Genomic DNA, 20028 nt, shown 5'->3' with positions numbered 1-20028 from the left:
TCACTAATGTTTTACTACAGAATAGGACGTGTCTAAATTAATGGCACGATGCAAGCTTGACTGCAGTGCTAAGTAGTTAGAAGTACACAAAATGCATTTAACAGTAGTATAAATTTACAGCGGAAGCTTTTATGATCAAACATCTGTGATTAATGGACATGCCTTCAAAATGGCCTCAAAGTAAACCCCAAGTCTCTTGCTGCAAAACACAACTGTGGTGACATTTATGTGCACGCATCTTGTAAAAGCAGTCGCTCTGACATGACTTGAAGGCATGAATAAAAACAGTGTATCAAAATACGCAATTTTTCATCCAACAACACGCTTTTCCTGAAACCGTCACATCTGTTTTCCTTCACTGTGGAGGGTTTATTTCTTTCTTGTTGTCTCGTCTCTGCTTTAACACGTTTGGTTGTTTTTTTTTTTTTCCAGTTTACACTCCTTCAAAAAAAGACACTTTATATCAGTAATCCGGCTTCCAAAGGGTGCTTGTTAAATGTGATTCCCTCATTTCTTTTCTCCCTTCCAATGTTTTAACAGATCCAGAATCAAGTTTTTCACCTTTAACATACCTATCTCATCTTTCTCTCTCAGTAATGCAGACTCTTGGGGAAAGGAAACTTTAAGCCCTTAATGGCCACAATCTTAGCTCCACCATTTCTGTGATGTTGTAATGCTGTCAAGATTTATGTTGTAACTTTGAGTGTTTTCCGGAAAAGCTGCGGTAACCTTTTATGGGGCGAGCTCTCTTAAGGCTTTGTGCTGATGTTATAAGCTCAGCATTGGGACATCCCCTGTGGAATCTAGCATGGTTATACTCTGACTATTACCACATGCAAATTACATGTGCCTAGTCATGAAATTTAAGGGAAAGGTGAACAGCTTGCCCAGTCAGGTCTCACTTCTTTCATTTCTTTCATTTTCTTCTTTTTTTTGCTTCCTTCCTCACTTTAAATTCCTTTCCACTATTTTATGGCATCTTTCATCTAGTGTCATTCAAATTTCTCCACCATTCGTCATTCCTCTTTCTCGTTTCTCTGACTGTAATTTTTTCCCTAACCTGATTTCACCAAGTAGGACATGTTCCTGGATTAAAATTGATCTTGATCCTGGAGCAACATTCCAATCAGCCAATCAGAATTAAGAGATACGTTTATCGTTTATGTTAAGTTTAGGCTTACAGTTAGGTTTATGCACTTCTACATGATTGCTATCCAACTTTTATTCAGTTATGGTTGGGTTTAGGGGTAGGGAATAGGTATGAATTACATTTTTTAACAAAAATGATAGATGTTAATCCAGGATTGCGTCATACTTGGCAAATCAGGACGTGCGTACTTTTTCTTCAGTTTCAATTTTAGTTTGCTTTCTTATGAAATTGGGGGAATAAATAATATTACTCCCTCATAAACTTTAATTCAAGGGTCAAATTAGATTTTCCCTTTTTGCTTTTGCTTTTTTGTCAACAGAACAGGGACTTTTTCACTGCATGCTATTAAATCAAATGTGTTTTATTTGTGGTTAAACTTTTCCTGCATGTCACAATCGGATTTTCTATGGAAGCCATGGTTGATGGGGGGTTTTCAAGCATTTTGGAAATACATTAATACAACACTAGCTTTTGGCGCACACTTTAAAAAACTTTGGACACACTTTATTTGGATGGTCTGTTTGTTGAATTTAAGTTACATTGTATCTACATGATCTCGCACATGATCATGGCATCCCAGCTGAGCGGTCTGAAACAGCCTAAAGGTTCAGGTTTGATTGGAGAACAAGGTACTATGTTTAATGTGTTTCTTATATTGAGTTTGTTTTGTATACTGAATTGAAGTGATGTCTGTTTATTTGTATACGCCGTTCATGTTTGTTTCACGGTTTGCTTACAGTTGGTTTTGTTTTTCTTTTGTATACAATGCTCGTACGGTGTCGGTGGATTCAAGTTTTTCAGAGACTTGTGTGAATGTTGCACTCAAATAAATCATGGGAAAACACCAGTTAAAGAGACAATCTTTTATTGAGCCAGGAAGCTGGAGTTAGGGTTAGGGTTAGTGTAAGTTAACATGTACTTGCAAATTTTCTTGTAGTCAGTTAAATGTCTGTTGAAGGAGCAGTATCAATATATTAAGTAAACAGTCTACTGATACTCAAGTGGACCATCAAAATAAAGTGTTACCAACATTTTTTTTAAACCCTGAGCAAAATATGTTTTTGTTTTAGTCCATTGTTGTCTTGTATTCATTGTGTTTAGAATTAGTCCATCTAAGTAAAACATCAGGACTAAAAGCAGAGAGAGTTGAGTCTGCACATTTTTAGTTTGTTTTTATTTTCTCTTTTGCTTTCAGTCTTTTGAGCAAAACAACTTTGTTGATGGACGCACTCAGATTCATGATGTTGTCCGCTCCATCATTGATGTCCTGTCTAAACCTCACAATAGCACGTTACTGTTGGCTGTAAGAGAGGTCAGAGTGGACACCCAGGACCCACACCCCCAAGTCGGTGAGTGAGATCTGTGTATCTCTCTTTTAAACAACCCACAGATAATAATACAAATAACTGTCCAATATCATTTCTCAATACTAATGCATTTTCTAATGTTAGAGTTTAACATATCGGGGTCAGTATAGTTTGTTTTCTTTAAATACACAAAAAAACATATTCATTGGATTTACCAAAAACATTTTTTAAGGTAAGTGGTTGCAAACAATTTATATGGGCTGACTTTAAACAAACAAATTAAATGTAGTAATGTTCAACTTAATTTGTTTGTTTAAATTCAACCCAAATAAATTGTTTGCAACCACTTACCTTAAAAATATTTAGTAAATCCAATAGATTTTTTAGTGTACGCAAGCAAACAAGCAAGCAAGCATTAAATTAATTAAAATTGACAAAAATCTTTTACAAGGTTACAAAGGATTTCTATTCTAATTGAATGCTGTTGAAGCATTCTTTTCACTGAAGAACACTGAAAAAAAAACTATTAAATATTATGGTTTTAACAAAAAACAATTAATCAGCCCAGCATTTTTCAACATTGATGTTGTTTCTTGAGCACCAATTCAGCAGAATTCATTCTGAAGGATGTGACACTGAAGAGTGAAGAAATAATTGCTGAAAATTCCACGTTGCCAACACAGGAATGACTGATAAAATATCCCATGGCCACATTCTAGGGTGATATTGCTGAGATTTATTAGGCTCAACAAAGTGATTCTACTACAGGGCAGATTAAGAGAATGTCTAGCCTTAATTACTGTATGCATTGTCATGGCATTTCACAAGCATATGGATTTTCACAAAGCTGATTTCCCTCAGTTGTGTTCATTTTTGTCTGAGATATTTTATTAATTCATTCATTAATTTTCTTTTTGGCTTAGTCCCTTAATCAGGGATCGCCATAGCCGAATGAACTGCCAACTTATCCAGCATATGTTTTATGCAGCAGATGCCCTTCCAGCTGCAACCCATCACTGGGAAACATCCATACACACTCATTCACACACATACATTACGGATAATTTGGCTTACCCAATTCACCTAGCGCATGCCTAGTGGGGGACTGTGGGGGAAAATGGAGCACCCGGTGGAAACCCACGCGAACACGGGGAGAACATGCAAACTCCATACAGAAATGCCAACTGAGCCAGCCAAGGCTCGAACCAGCGAATATGCATAAAATTACATATTTAAAAAGAATAGAATACATAGGCCCACATGAAATAGCTATATTTCACATAAATAGTTAATACATTAACAAAACCAAATGCAACAAGATTAATGCTCTTTTTAAACTTTTTTTTGTTGCAAAGGACAAAATCCTTCAATATGTCAATATGTAGGCAACGTTTCAGTTTCACTTTGAGTTTTGACTGGATACAGCCTATGCTGTTTATAACAAATGAACATGAATTAACAGTAGGCTAGGTTATCAAACTCTACAAACAATATAATTTTTAACACCAGACGTGATCGCTGCCTTTGCAGTTCAATCTGTGGCTGCTCATTAACCTTTGATGAGTTCACTACATGGCACCACGGTGGCAGTGGGTAGCACAATCGCCTCACAGCAAGAAGGTTGCTGGTTCGAGCCCTGGCTGGGTCAGTTGGCATTTCTGTGTAGAGTTTGCATGTTCTCCTCGTGTTCACGTGGATTTTCTCTGGGTGCTCATGTTTCCCCCACAAGTCCAAAGACATGCAGTATAGAATATGAATAAGCTAAATTGGCCGTAGTGTGAATGCAAGAGTGTATGAGTGTTTTCCAGTGTTGGGTTGCAGCTGGAAGGGCATCCGTTGCGTAAAAAAAAACATATGCTGTATAAGTTGGTGGTTCATTCTGCAGTGGCGACCCCTGGTGAATAAAGGGACTAAGCCGAAAAGAAAATGAATGAATGAATGAACATTAGTAAATAAGACTTGATATAAAGTTAAGATGAATTAATTGACCTAAGTAAATATGAGTCAGTATAGGAATTACTTTTTCTACATAAGTAAATAATACTTAATGCGATAAAGTTATGATTACTTAATTCAATTAAGTAAACCTAACAAATTACTTTTTACAGTTTATTCCTACCCCATTAGTGGATTCTTTTGCTTGTTTTAAGGACAAACTCACTTAATTTTGTCTGATTATTTCTGAAAACAAGACAATAATTTTTGCTTGTCTATAAAATCCTTCTTGATTTAAGATATTTTTGAAATTTGGACTAGAAACAAGAAAAAACACAAGGTAAGAAAGGCATTTTTTTGTATTTGTGTACTTGTTTCTTACAGAGCTCATCTAGAGCCTTTTGTCTGTTTGTTTTTAATTCGATTTTTGACTTTTGAAGGTCATCATTGAAATCATTGAGCGTAGTCATATGGAGCGGTAATGCGGTCAAAACCTGCTCGGAACTACTTTAGCTGAAAATAACTGCACACCTTAGAATAATAGTATAATTATAATTTATGCATTATTTCTACATTAAAATAATCAAATCTATTTAACTTGTTGTTGTTTGTCTGACAGGTTACCTAATCCCATTGCTGTGTGTGCTGTTTGTGGTATTGTGGATCTCGTGTATCATCGTGTGCGTGTGGTGGTTCCGGAGACGGAGGGAAGCCAGACAAAGAGAGGACACTCAGATGGAGGAGAGCATTAACAACCAGCGCGGGACACTACTGAGTGCTCGCACGGCTCACAAAGACAACACAGACCCGCTGCAGGAGAACAAGAACCTGCTTTACCCTCTGGATCGGGTTGGAGATGGAGCCGAGCGAGAGGAAGAGGAGGAAGAGGGAGAAGAGGAGAGCAACAGAGGGCTGGTTCTGCATAAGTGCTCATCCCTCGCATACTCTAAAGGGGACGCAGTGTACGTGATTCACACTTCAGCCCAAAATCAGCAACACAGGACACACTACAGCGATAAAGACAACCGCTGCAAGAACAATGTGAATGAGAGCTTGAGCGAGCACACAAAAGATCATTACGTATGAAAGAGCCAGAAAAACTGGAGAATTGTACAAGTATTTTTTTGCTGTCTAATCCGAATGGCCTGGGCTTGTGCGACTGTTTTTTTTCCATCACCAAAATGGATTCGTCTCACAAAGAACTGTTTTTAAAATCATTTTCTTTTGTTTACACTTGCACTCACTTTCCTTAAAAAGAAGGTAACTCAAGGCTGAACTTAGAGATTATGTCTGTGAACTGTGGCGAGGCCTTTGACCCTTGGGGGCTGAGGAGGAATCAGCGATAGGCAGCTTTAAAGTGTTTTTGATTATGTCCAGACCTGCCCAAAATCAAGTGTTAGGTGCTGTTCAATCTTCCAGAGGTATAATATACACAAGTGCCTCACTGAACATTTGCAGCAGCGCTTAAACATTTTATATACATTTCTCATGATGATGTTGGGTTTTATTGTTGTTGGCATAATGCTATAGATACCCCTTTTCCACCGATGCAGGCCCAGTGGTGGTTCATAGCCAGAGCCTGTAGCTCCAAATCAACACTCAAAGCTTCAGCTCTGGACCAGGAAAAGTAGCATTAAACAATGCTGGGATAGAGGAAAGAAGGGTGGGGTTACCATGACCCAAGGGTGTAGAATTGGCATGGACAGAGGGGGCGTGTCCCCACCAATTACTGAAATGTCCCTACCAATAGTTTAATCGACTTCAAAATAAAGTAATGCTCCGTCAACTCTTAACCTACGCGTGTACGAAGACAAGTTCGCTACTAGTTCACCGTAATACTATTAATCAAGGCGGTGCAATTAATTAAAATTCAGTTTTGATTTTGGCCTCCATTATGAAAAACAATAATCGGGATAAAACAGTAAATTGTGTCTAAATTTCTCTACATTCATACCCCTTCAAAGCCAGACTGCAGTAAAATCATGTAAATGGACATTTGTAGCATGGGACGTGATTGTTATTTGTATTATTAAGTGTTTATTTTATATTATTAAGTACTTTAATCATGTTTTTAAAAGCGCAAAACAGAATTTGTACTGTTCAATGCATGCACTCCAGGGATGTATGTCCCCACTAGTGTCAAGAGCGAATCTACGCCCTTCCCGTGACCAATGAGATGAACAATGTTTTGAGCGCCTTATTTAAAATAGCTATTAAACGTAATGCTGAACACGTTATTACTTCTAATCTCTGCCTATTCAAATTACGGAAGGCTGCATGAACATGTTATTAGAGCTCGTAATCACTGTCTATACGAACTACGACATGCTACATGAACATGTTGGATTACTCTGTATGAAATGGATGCCACAGATTCGCAAAGTATTTTAAATTAATAGTAGCGATATTATTCTTTTTGCCGAAGCTTTGGAGTGTGTGTCGAGGAATCTTGAAAGCTTTCAGTGAATTGTATATCGAGGCTTGTACCAGTTTAGAACAATGACGTCATTGATGATGTCTGAAGCAGCGTTTTTGCTCGACCGATTCCGAAATCTGTTCAAATATCGATGCGACCATTGGGTGCGACATCCTCTACTGAGTTACTCAAGCACATCCCATGAGTTACACCCAGCTGTTCACCAGTTTTAGAATAATACTATTGCCAACACCCACCACCCCTCCCCAGATGCACTTTATTTACAGAAATAGGTCTCGCTTATTTCAAGCCAATAAATTTATTATACAGTAATGTTATAGAATAGTTTTGTAGCACAAGACAACATACATTATATACATATAAATAGATTTATCTATGTGGAAATAGATATTTCTGTATTGTTATTTAAGACTTAACTGGCGCAAACTACAGTGTATCACATCAGGTCTTCAGTAATGGCTTGTTTTAGTCTATTTGGCCATCAGGTGGTATTGTAAGCAAACAAAATCCTCAAGAAATGAACTCTTTTGTGAACTTCAATGCTTCAGAAGACTTCATCTCACCAACACCAATTAATAGCAACGAAACACTGAAGCTGCGATTGTATTTGGCACTTCCACATTTGTGTTGCTGGAAAAGATGGACGAACATATGCACTGATGTCAGACTTGGATCTACGGTGGCTCTCTAGCCTGTGGAAAAGCAAAGCAGTTCTTAGTCGGCTTGCCAGATGAACCAGCAATGGCACTGGCTCCAAACTAGCACCTGGTTCATGTTGATGGAAAAGGGGTATTAGAGGGCTGGTTCATCTACTTAGAGAAAAAATTCTGTCAGCATTTACTCAACCTCATGTCATTCCAAACCTACATGACTTTATTCCATCTGTGTGACACAAAAGTTTTATGAGTGTGGATAGTCACTCTTGTTCAAGCTTCTAAAAGCACCACATTGAAAGAGTTACATAAAATTGGTCCAAACAATTTGTTTAACTCCAAAGACTTACTAAATGGTAACTAAAATGGGCAACAAAAGCACAAATACTTTGCTTTACGCATACATACGGGCTTCATATAGTTTCACTCAAAATTCATCACCAGGATAGCATGTGCGTACTGTACACGGCTACCTGATTTCAGTAGATGTGCATACTCTTGTTTTAAATGAGTATAAAGTTACTCTTATTGCACAGAACTTTTGGAGAGAAAAAATGCAGACAAAAGACAAGGATGATTCAACAGTGTTTGAGCATACTGTCATCTGGAGTAAAAAAATATATATATATTTGTACATATTTTTGCAAATAACAGTAAATTATCGATCTCAAACAGTAGCAAAACCACACCACATGATTCATTTAACTATTTAATATCTGAAAGATAAACTTCTACAAATGCAAATGCAATAACAACTCCGAAAGTAACTGCATCAGGTTCCATATGTATGTTCATTGGTCATTTTTCAGCCTTCAGTGAATACTGACTAGTTTTGAACAAAAAAAAAAAGGTTTGAACTGGCACAAGCTCTTAGCAGCCAACTGATAGCTGCAATGACGTTGAGTAAATTATGAAAGAATTGTTATTTTTGGGTGAACTCTCTTCTTTAGACTGTTAGGATACAAGGTTTACTTTCACTTTCACCTTCTTTGGGAATTGGTACTCATAGTCCAAACAGCAAGAGTATTCTGACTGATTCACTAACTCAAAAAGCTCTTTAGAAGTCAGACTTTACTTTTCTTTTCTGTGACAGCCATATAAATACAACAGTTATAATGTAAAGAATCACTAAATGCATCATTGTGTTGTTTTTGGCCACACAATAGAGGACAATGATAATACTTCTTCGATCACTGACAGATAATTCTTTAAAATGATAAAAAATATGCATATGTACATATGTAAATAATGAAAAGACATAGCTGTGTATATTTGAGTTTAGTAAGTTATGTGACAGCATTTTACCATTGTCATTCTTAGAATCACTGCTTATTCTCTCTTTCAGTCGCTCTTTTTTTAAACAGTGTCATTCCTTTTATTTATGTTCAGAAAATGTTTTATATATAAATATGTAAAATGGCCACAGGTAGTCTATTTGTGGGGACTCTGTAAGAAATGCTCAAACATTAGATGATCTGACTTCATGATAAAATAGATGATCTGTGCTGTTGACTTTACTAATGAATGTTGACTAGGGGTTGACCATGCTGAAGGTAAAAGACAAACAACAAATGTTTTGCCACTGATCAAACGGTGCCTTCCTCTGAAGGTCTACATTACAATGGAGAAAGGCTGAAAGATTATGACAGAATATATGTTGTGTGTTTAAAGTTTAACACCTGCATTTTCAAGCCAATGTCAATCATGATCTACACTCAAACAAATATGTTTGCCGTTTGTTCAAACTACTTATTTAAAATGAGCTGAAACAACACAATTACTAAGGTTTTTTGGGGGACAACTTAATTGATTTAAGTTAAATCCACTTAAACATGTAAAAAATATATCTTCACGTTGTCCCAACACAAATCCATTGTGTGGAGCCCAGCATTTTTACAGTGTAATTAATAGACAGTCAGACATTCAGAAAATGTTTTATTTTTAATGTTTTCATAACATCACCGCTTGGTATTATTCTATAAATTCAAAATCAACCAAAACAGACCAGAGTCTTTTCATGAAAGCACTCAAGTTCTATAGGAGTATTGAGTTATTGGATTTGATGTTTTAAAATGGTATTATATTAGTGGGGTTGGGCCGATAAACGATATTATATCGATTATCGTAATAAAATTTGTGTCAATAACCTTGATAAGCTCTGGATTTTTTTTACTCTATATTGATCTTCGAGCCAATTACAGAAATGTGCAACAATGGGAATCTAATAGTGTGTTCATACAAAATTTCAGCCACTGAAAATTTATTGACCGAAAATATGTTATGCCATTTAATGGACCCTCTCAATTTTGTGGCTTCAGTCATTGTTAGGGTACTGTTTTAAAACTGTAAGCATTAACAACTCATATTGAAAAATATATTGTTATCGTTCAATATGGAAAATAATTATTGAGATAGCATTTTTCGCCCAGCCCTAGTATGATGCTATTTTACAAAAGAACACTATAAGAACACTATTTTTTTGTTTGTTTGTTTCTTGATTCATGAGCAGTTCTGTCAAATATATTTGGGGTCAAATTAGTTTTATTTTGGAAAGTCAGGAAAATGTATCAGTGCATGTTGCTGTGGCTGAATGAAGGGAACAATATATTGTTTTTTGAATATCACTGTTGTTTATTATTTGGTGTCTTTTAGAGGACAGAAAATATTACTGCTCAATATAGAAATAATTGATATGGAAAATATGGAAAAACGTGACATTCTGAAAAAGGCCACTCCTTAAATAAAGTTGCAATATAAATGAACAGAAACACTCCCCTCAACCTGAAAAGTCCATCAAATTACTGTCTGTGATTCATCCTACATGCACTGATGCTCATACTGAATCTGGCATCTCATTTGTTATCTATTTGATTTTCCCAACAAGTATTTATTAAAGACTTTTTTTGTACCTATGAAGTTTACACATTTATTTCCTATGTGGTGTCTTTGTTTAACACTGTTTAACACTTTGTTTAACACTGAAAATACAGCTCAGCATCTGTCGGCTGCTCACATCATGCGTGACGGTGAAATCCCACAGAGTCAAAAGAAGAATCCTCTAATTTGAAGAGGCCGATAACAAGAGTTTTGTTTTGACTCAGTCAGAGTAACGATGTGTATCATCTCTCTTAAAGATTAACCTGCTCCAACTCATCCTCGCTCTCAAGACAAAAAGACACTCCCACATCAAAAATTCCTCCATTTCTTTTCAGGAACATTCACTTCGGATTACCGGATGTCTTTGGCAGATGAGGGTGTAAAGAAGGCTTCAAAGATTTTGGTAAAGCAAAGGTGTAGCATTATGAGTCATGATTCAGACAACCAGTAAACAGGACACTTCTGTTCAGAGGTCTAGAGTATACAAGGATATGTTAAATTACTGTTAATCAAAAGTGAAAGCAAGACATTTACATTGTCAGAAGGGAAAATTTATGTTTTTACAATTTTGTGTGCATGAGTCCACAGAGCTGTTATCAGTATGCAGGAGACCCCTGGACCTTCAGGGAGAGTTAAGATGTTTGTCATCGCATTTTAAATTTCAATCAAAAATGCTTGAGATGTGTTGGAATAGCCGTCAGAAAATGTTGAGATAGTAATGGGGAAAAAAGTAGAATATATAGTAGAAGTCCTGCTACTTTGTAATGATGCTGGTGTGATAACAAATCAAGCCATGCAACCCTGCTGAGTGATCATACTCTCAGAAATAAAGGTATGTGAGCTGTCACCGGGTGGTACCTTTTCAAAAGGTACAAATTTGTACCTAAAAGGTTAATATTAATACCTCAAGGGTACATATTACTACCTTAAAAGTACAAAAGTGTTCCTCTTAATTTTTTTAGATACTAATATATATGTTTGAGGTACAAATGAACCCTTTAAATAAAAATGTCTCCCTTTTGAAAAGGTACCACCCTAGTGACAGCTTGCGCACCTTTGTTTCCAAGAAGCTATTAAATGACTGATAAATAGGTATTATTGTGTTGTCTTGTTGTGTGGCTAATCAAAGCTGTATTAGTTTGTGGTTATAGCAAGCTAAATCCTCTGTAAAAACAAATTTAAAAAACGTTAAATGTTATAGCACCCCGTCATTTATGCATAAACCCTTTTTAATTGATCATTATTAATCTAGTTCACTTTCTCCAACCATTTTATTTCTTCATTAATAACCTTAGACACATACAGTCAAGCCTGAAATTATTCATATCCCTGGCAAATTCTGAAAGTTATTTTGACAAAGAAATATTTTTACTTAAAGAAATTATTTTTTCCTCAATGTTGCCACTTGTACATTGTCTTATTATCTTTTGGGAGAAGCCTGTGACATTTCCAGGAAAAACACTTGCTGGTTGAATATTCAGAAAAAGTCCGAATTTGCCAGGGGTAGGAATAATTTCGGGCTTCACTGTATATGTGTACACACAGATATTTAATCCATTTATTTTAAATATTTTTTCAGACAGATATCTAACAAAGATGTTCTAAAACACATTAGTATTAAAGTGACAGTGAAATAATACATTTTTCAGCTATTTGTTTAGTTTATTTAAATGTTATATAGCCTTTACTGTATGTTTGCTTCAGAGTAGTAAACATATTTAACTATTGATTATTTTTAGCTTAAAACTGATGACTTGTGTGATCCACAGTAGAATTATGGTCATTATAATGCTTTTTAAATTCTATGAATAAGAACGTGATCTCACATCAACTGTAATCAGGCGCAACACATACCTATTAAAACTTCAGTGAATCAATAGGATTACCCGGGGTCCTATTGTAGACTTAATTAATTAGCGCTAAAAAATTATTAATTGAATTTCAGATTTTTTTTAAAGGTAAGTGGATGCAAACCATTTAAATGGGCTGAATGTAAACAAATAAGCTGTTTAAAAGTTGAACATTACCAATTTCAATTTGTTTGTTTAAATTCAGCCCATTTGCAACTACTACTTTTTTTTTATTATTGTAAATCCAATAATTTTTCAGTGAGGGGCACCCAATTTGTTGTGACACCAACACACTTTGAGCAATTTACATAGTCATCTACATCAAGGCTCTTCCACCCCACTCTTGGAGGATCTCTCTGAATTTAGCTTTAACCCCAACCATATAAAACCGAATAATTTTATCAAGCACAGTATGTGTATTACATTTGCTTTAAACATATTATGCCTGTTGCAGTGGTTATTACAAGGTTATTTTATGCTTATTACTTTATGAATATTATAGTTCAGACATACCACTTAGCTCACATACATTTAGCTCAGACACATGGAAGAATTGCTTTAACATTAAAGACACATCACTTAAACTGGTATAGGTACTAAAGTCTGAACTTTACAACACAAGATGATTGTTATGTTATCATTCGATTGAATGAGCATTATCAGTGTATATCAGCTAATAGATATGGGCCAGTAGGTGTCTTCTGTGCCTACTAGTAGGCTCATAAGGCTGCAATCATCCATCCACAAGGTTAATAAGCTATACTAATAGAGAAGACTCCAGATTCAGATCTGTTTTTGCATTACTGTGATGGTTGGGTTTAGGGTTGGGGTAGACATTAATAAAATACAATATATGGGAAATTTAATAAAAAATATGTATAATTTTCCTTAACTTCCAGCCGCAGTCGTATATGATCTATAGCTGATTAACCATGTGGATGGATGATTACAGCTTTCTGAGCCTACTAATAGGCCCTTACTGGCCCATATCTATCAGCTGATAACCACTGATAACACCCATTCAATTGAGTGATAACATATTACACACCACAAACAGATACAATCAATCCATTCAACAGCCAATCAGAACAAAACAAAATGTAGCTCTAATCATTTTCCTATTCTATTTCCTGTGTAGAAAAGAAAGGATTTGCTTAACAAAGAGATCATCCTGTGACAAACACTGTCTGTGGTTTTACACCCTCAGGTCCTGTTAGGTGGCCTGATGCCCTTGGTCTGAACTCTGAGCTTAAATGACTTTGTCCTGTGTCTCTCTCTCTCTCTCTGGCACGTCTGTGGTAGTGGAAAGGTGTCTATTTTAGGACTGTGTTTTTCTCAGCGTACTGTAACATATACTTCATTGAGAGAGCAGGTGCTGGTAGGTTTACTGTACAAAGGGACATACAGTTAGTGTATCTGAACTTTGATGTCAAGACAAGTAGGTTTACCTGGATGTTTTTTAATGCGTGTTGGAGTGTTCAAGCTTTTTTAGCTGTGATAAGCTGTATTTCTTATTGCTGAGTCAGCAGTTGTATCAGGTTCACAATTCAAGCTGCATGCACAGACATAAAGAAAAGAATTTAGCGAACACATTTGTTCTGCCAACAGAGGAAGCAGCCAACAGGCATCTGGCAGCTCAGACCTCAGTACCTGAAACCTGAAGTACACCTCACATTCCTGTTTTTTAAGCAGATCGAGAATGATGAACAGAGAAAATATCTAAAGAGGAAACAAAGCTGTAAATATTACCTTGCTTATAAGTTCTGTGCACTCTAGTTGAAAGTACATATTAAGGATTTTTTTGTTGATCTCAGAACTCTGGTCTTAATAATTGTCCTAAATATGTCTAGTTTATACATTGCTCAAAATCTCGCTATACTAGAGATTTTTATTCACGTCACAACAAATAACTCACAATAAGAAAAACTATTTAAGTCATAAAACAGCATATTCCAATACAAACCACATTGTGTATTTATGCTGCAGTGCAAGTTGGGAGCCCTTAACATTGCAGCAATGTTCAGTTCAATATAAAATTCTTTGTGGTTTGGACAACATTTGATAAGATTCTGTAGATCTAATATGGGTTGTAAATACTTAGAATCAAAGCCCCGAAAAAATGAGAAAATATATCTTATTTAATTTTTATAGCGGACAACAAATGAAATAAAAATTTAAACACTTGATATGTTAAAAAATCAACAAGCATACTTGTTTGGCCTAAGTGCTGGGTTCCACACAATCCCTTGATTGTTGTCCCAACTCAAATCGATTCAGTTAACGTAAATATTTTAGCTAAATTAAGTGGACTGAACACAAAACAATTAAGTTGTCCCAAAAAAATCCACAAGAACAATGTTGTTTCAGCTCATTTTAAATAAGTAATTTGAACAAGTGAAAAATGTTTTGATTTTTTTAGTGTAAGATTTCACATAAATTCAATGCAAATCTTTGGAAATTAAAGCAACCAATCAGGCAGTGTACTTTTATCAGTATTTGTGCTAAAATGATAGCTGTTTTCAAAAATATTTTCATTGTTCACTCTCACTTCACTTGTTCCAAACCTGTTTGAGATTATTTCTTCTGTTAAGCCAACAAAATCTCACGGCAATTCATAACTTTTTAATTCAGTTACTAATTCGTATGAATTCGTACAATCTCATTCAATTTCCTCATCCTCCAATGATGGTTGGGTTTAGGGGAGGGGTTGAATGCCACACCTCCTTTTTATAATTTTCGTACGACTGAACCCCACTAAACGACTGAAAGCCACTAAACTGATAAATTGTAAAATAGTTACGTTTCCTCGTGCTATCATGCTGGTTAAACATAAAATATATTTTGAGAGATACAGAAAATCTGTAAGCATTGACTTCCATGGTATTTGTTTTTCAATATCAATATCAAAGTAAATGGCTACAGGGTTTCAGCTTTCTTCAAAATATCTTTCCTTTTCAGCTGAATAAAGAAACTGGAACAGGCTTATAAGAAGTAAAAGATAAATAGTCACCATAAATAATGAGTATATTTTCATTTTTGGATGAACTATCCCTTTTAGATTGTTGAAAATTTCAACTTCTTTTAAAGGCAGACTAGTGTATGGAATAATGAAATGAAAAACATGCATGGCAGAAGACTGAGGATGAGCCTGTATTTTGCTTGCTTCAATACCTTAATTGTTTGTGGTAACAGCTGCAGCAGACCCACTGCAGGCTTAGGACGACATGCTGGCATTGAACACATCCCAGAATTCCTCTTACTCTCGACTGAACTGAACTTCATTCAGCTAGTGCTGGCAGAAAACTACAGCAGCTGCCAATCGAAACTCCTCTCATCCTCAAACTTTCACTACTACTTACTGTGGTTTAAAACTACATAATGAATTACTTCATATGTATTAAATAGCACACCTCAAGCAAAAACAGCAACAACAACAACAAGCACAAGCTTTTGGCCATTTAAGGTGTGAGTAAATGAATGGACAGTGATCGCATTATTACCCTGATTAATCATTAAATTCCTGCTCTGCATTCTTGGACATGTTTTGATCTGCCCGCCACTTGTGCCATAAATGAAGAGGTGTGCAGGTCTAGATCAAAACTTCTCCACTATTAGAAGGCACTACTGACGTTTTGAGCATATATCAGCAGTTCATCATGTTTCAAAGTCACAGACTCGAATACTGTATATACTTACAGTAACACTCCTCTTTTTTGGAAATTTTATAAGTGCCCTTTAGTTAAACAGTTGAGTTTTACCATTTTAACCCATACAGTCGATCAGTGGTCTGTGGGAGCACTTTTAGCTTAGTTTAGCATAAATCAATGAATTGGATTAGACCATTAGCATCTGGCTCAGAAATTCAATTTGATCAAGAATATAGTTCCTAGCCATATCAGCCTAGAAAACTGCAACTTTTCATTTGCAGTCTGTCCAAAATGTGACTACAGAAGAGTCAATCTTTAATCAATAAATTATTGAAACTCTTCTGATTTTTTTTGTGAGATGGTAATGGTCTAATTCCATTCAATGATTCATGCTAAGCTAAAAGTGTATGGTAAACATCGAAGTTTAACTTTAAAATTTACACTGACCGGCCACTGTATTAGATACACCTGTCCAACTGCTTGTTAATGCAAATTTCTAATCAGCCAATCACATGGCAGCAATTTAATGCCTTTAGGCATATAGACATGGTCAAGACGATCTACTGTAGTTCAAACTGAGCATCAGAATGGGGAAGAAAGGTGATTTAGGTGACTATGAACGTAGCATGGTTGTTAGTGCCAGATGGGCTGGTCTAAGTATTTAAGAAACTGCTGATCTACACAGAATGGTCCGAAAAAGAGAAGATATCCAGTAAGTGGTAGTTCTGTGGGCACAAATGACTTTTTGATGCCAGAGTTTAGAGGAGAATGGCCAGACTGGTTCCAGCTGATAGAAAGACAACAGTAACTTAAATAACAACTCGTTAAAACCAAGGTATGCAGAAGAGCATCTCTGAACGCACAACATGTCTAACCTTGAGGCGAATGGGCTACAGCAGCAGAAGACCAAATCGGATGCCACTCCTGTAAGCTAAGAACAGGAAACTGAAGATACAATTTGCACAGGCTCACCAAAATTGGACAATAGAAGATTGGAAAAACGTTGCCTGTTCTGATGAGTCTCCATTTTTGTTTGTAGGGTCAGAATTTGGCATCAACAACATGAAAGCATGGATCCATCCTCCCTTGTATCAATGGTTCAGGCTGCTGGTGGTGGTTTAATGGTGTGGGAGATATTTTCTTGGCACACTTTGGGCCCATTAGTAGCAATTGAACATTGAGCAACGCTTCAGCCTACCCGAGTATTGTTACTGATAATGTCCATCTCTTTATGACCACAGTGTTCCTATCTTCTGATGGCTACTTCCAGCAGGATAACACACCATGTCATAAACTGTGAATCATCTCAGACTGGTTTCTTGAACATAACAATGAATTCACTGTACTCAAATGGCCTCCACAGTCATCAGATCTCAATCCAATAGAGCAACTTTGGGATGTGGTGGAATGGGAGATTCGCATCATGGATGTGCAGCTGACAAATCTGCACAACTGCGTGATGCTATCATGTCAATATGGACCAAAATCTCTTAGGTATATTTTCAGAATCCTTCATGGCATAGATTCAAGAAGGTAAAGTCAGTACTCAAGGCAAAAGAGGGTCTAACCTGGTACTAGTAAGGTGTACCAAATGAAGTGGCTGGTTTATATCTAAAATGGAGAGTTTCTTTAAATATGGAGATTTAATCCTCCAAATATAGAGATATGTTAAATTCTGTTCAAACTTAACAACAAATGTAAATCAAATCACACAAAACACTGTTTGAGTCATAAGTTAAAATCCTACAAACGCATCTGAGCATGTGTGTGTTCAGTTGATCTATGCCTACAAAAATCATGTAGCAGCACGGATCACATTTTGAACATGCACACACATACAACCCACGCCACACCCAGAATTAAATCTCCATTTGGGAGAAAAAGCTGCTGGAGTGATTTTCATTTGATGTTGGGACAAGAAAGGACCTGTGTTATTCCAGGCCCTGACACAGAGGGTGTTACGTTCACTGCTCCTCTGATGAGATTACGATCTCATGTCCAGTGTTATCCCAGATAATAAATACAAGCTAAACTATTCTTTCCTTTCTATACTTTCTTTTTCCTCCATTTTAGGGTGGATCCATTTTAGCGTAATGCAGAAAAGAAAAGCAAGGTAAACAAACAGCTATTCGACACTCATGCGCACACACATACCTGGCTAGTCCCATCTCTCTTTCTAGGAGAATGGCAATACAGGCATTCATGTGGCATCATGTCTCAATCTTTATGCTGAATGCTCCATAGTAAAACACTATTGTAGCACAATTTTGAGACAATTCCTATTCTCAGGTTTCTGCTTTACAAGTGAAGGAACTAAAACTGACAATAATGTGCAAATATATGCATATTTTTGACATATGTGGAATATTTGCATATATAAATAATCAAACTGTAAGTTAAACTAAATCTGGTGTCAGATTCTTTATTTTATACCCCAAATTCAGTTTATGCCAAATAATTACTCATCATTTAAACATCAAATTACACTGGCTTAAGTAGAAATAACAGAAAGGAAACTAAATCCCATCATAATTGGATATTAAACAGCAGTCTTGCTCAAAATAACACAAGATAAGCATTTACACTTCCTATTAAATCCCATGCAAAGCAAATAGAAACTAGAAATCCCCAGCCTAGTTTCAGCTAATGGCAAAAATGTTATTAAAGTAGTTCCAACACAAACAGATTAAAGGTGTGTTCGCACTTGATTATCCTAAACTCTGGCATTGCTCTTCTAGTGGGATTTAGTTGAAGTGTAAGCCCTGCCATCCACACACAGGTGTGCACCAAACAACAGGACTAAGACCACTGTAAAAAACTGAAATGTGTATGCAACACAAACCAAAAGCATCTAAACAAACAAACTGTCACAAGATGTCATGCATACTTTTTTCTGCTTTGTGATGTTTCCCATCATTGTACTATACATGCATCAGAAAAGCATCTCTTTATCCCATAGGTCTCAAACTCAATTCCTGGAAGACTGCAGCGCTGCACAGTTTTGCTTCAACCCTAATCAAACGCAGCTAATCCAACTAACCAAGGTGTCACCTGAGACTATTAACCAGATGTAAGTTGGAGGTGGTTGGAGCTAAACTATGCAGAGCCTGGGCCCTAGGAATTGAATTTGAGACCACTGCTTTATAGCATATCTTTGTTTCGGTGTGATAGAGGAATTCCTGATGCTGTTTTGACTCTTTCACATTTCAAAAGTTCCTCACAAGACCTCAGTACACGCATACAATTTGCACATTCATCTTAAAACACAGCTTTGTTTTGTATGTTTAGGTTTGGTCTTACAACCCTTGTCATGTCTAAGAATTCTGTATATTCAGTTTGTCCTAAGGGTCTAAAGTGACCGACTTCACTAAACCTCTAAAATAAAGCAGATGAATCAAGAGTTTACACTTAGAATTGCTTGACGCTATTAGCAGGTTTGGCATGCTGTCCCGGGAGAGAGCCGGATCTTTTAGCATGTAAGAGGGTCAGAGATCAGGTAGGCCTCGAGAGCTCCCCCTGGTAAGGGAGGAAAGGGAGGAGATAGGGTGAAAGGGGGGATTCTTCCAAAATGAAGATAAGGCAGTAGAGTGAAATCGGTCTATTTATAGTAGGCTTGGATCAATCTGATTGGATTATTACTGATTGCGGATGAGAGACCAGCCAGAAAACTTCACTTCAATTCTCAAATGTGTTTTGCATGAAGAAACAACCTCATCACCATTCATCACAAACTCTGTAAATGTCAAGGTTTTCCCTCGTCAGTGTGCAGTAATTTATTAATATTTGTGACACTGGACCACAAACCTTATGTCTTATGTTGGCAATAGTCAAAAATACATAGTATGGGTCAAAATAATACATATTTGTTTATGGGAAAAAAACATTAATCGAATGTTCAGTACAATAATGTTCCATGAAGATTTTTTGTAATTTTCCTGAACATATGACAAAAACCTGATTAGTAAGGTGTATACTGCTGAGCACTTCATTTAAATTTAAAGGGAATTTTCTCACTATTTAACTTTTTTTGGGACCCTCAGACTCCATATTCAGATAGTTCTGTCAAATCTCCTGATGAAGTATACATCAATAGGAAGCTCATTTATTCAGCATCCAGCACTCAAAAAATAACGCAGATGAACTCAATTTAATTGAGGGCAGGATTTCCATCC

General features: G+C 36.3%; 1 protein-coding gene across 2 annotated transcripts in view; it reads left to right on the top strand.

Moving 5' to 3' along the window:
* The window catches only part of jag2a (jagged canonical Notch ligand 2a), an 88313-nt gene extending 77919 nt beyond the window's left edge, over positions 1-10394 (top strand). For both annotated transcript variants that reach the window (XM_056470260.1, XM_056470259.1), the window contains 2 exons: positions 2346-2499; positions 5012-10394. In XM_056470260.1, the coding sequence (XP_056326235.1) occupies positions 2346-2499; positions 5012-5478 (621 nt within the window). In that variant the 3' untranslated portion in view covers positions 5479-10394. The remainder of the gene's footprint in view (positions 1-2345; positions 2500-5011) is intronic.
* Positions 10395-20028: the final 9634 nt, after the last annotated feature.

Source organism: Danio aesculapii, chromosome 13 (assembly GCF_903798145.1).
Source record: "Danio aesculapii chromosome 13, fDanAes4.1, whole genome shotgun sequence".
NCBI classification, from domain to species: Eukaryota; Metazoa; Chordata; class Actinopteri; order Cypriniformes; family Danionidae; genus Danio; species Danio aesculapii.
This window is presented reverse-complemented; position numbering and strand designations above follow the sequence as displayed.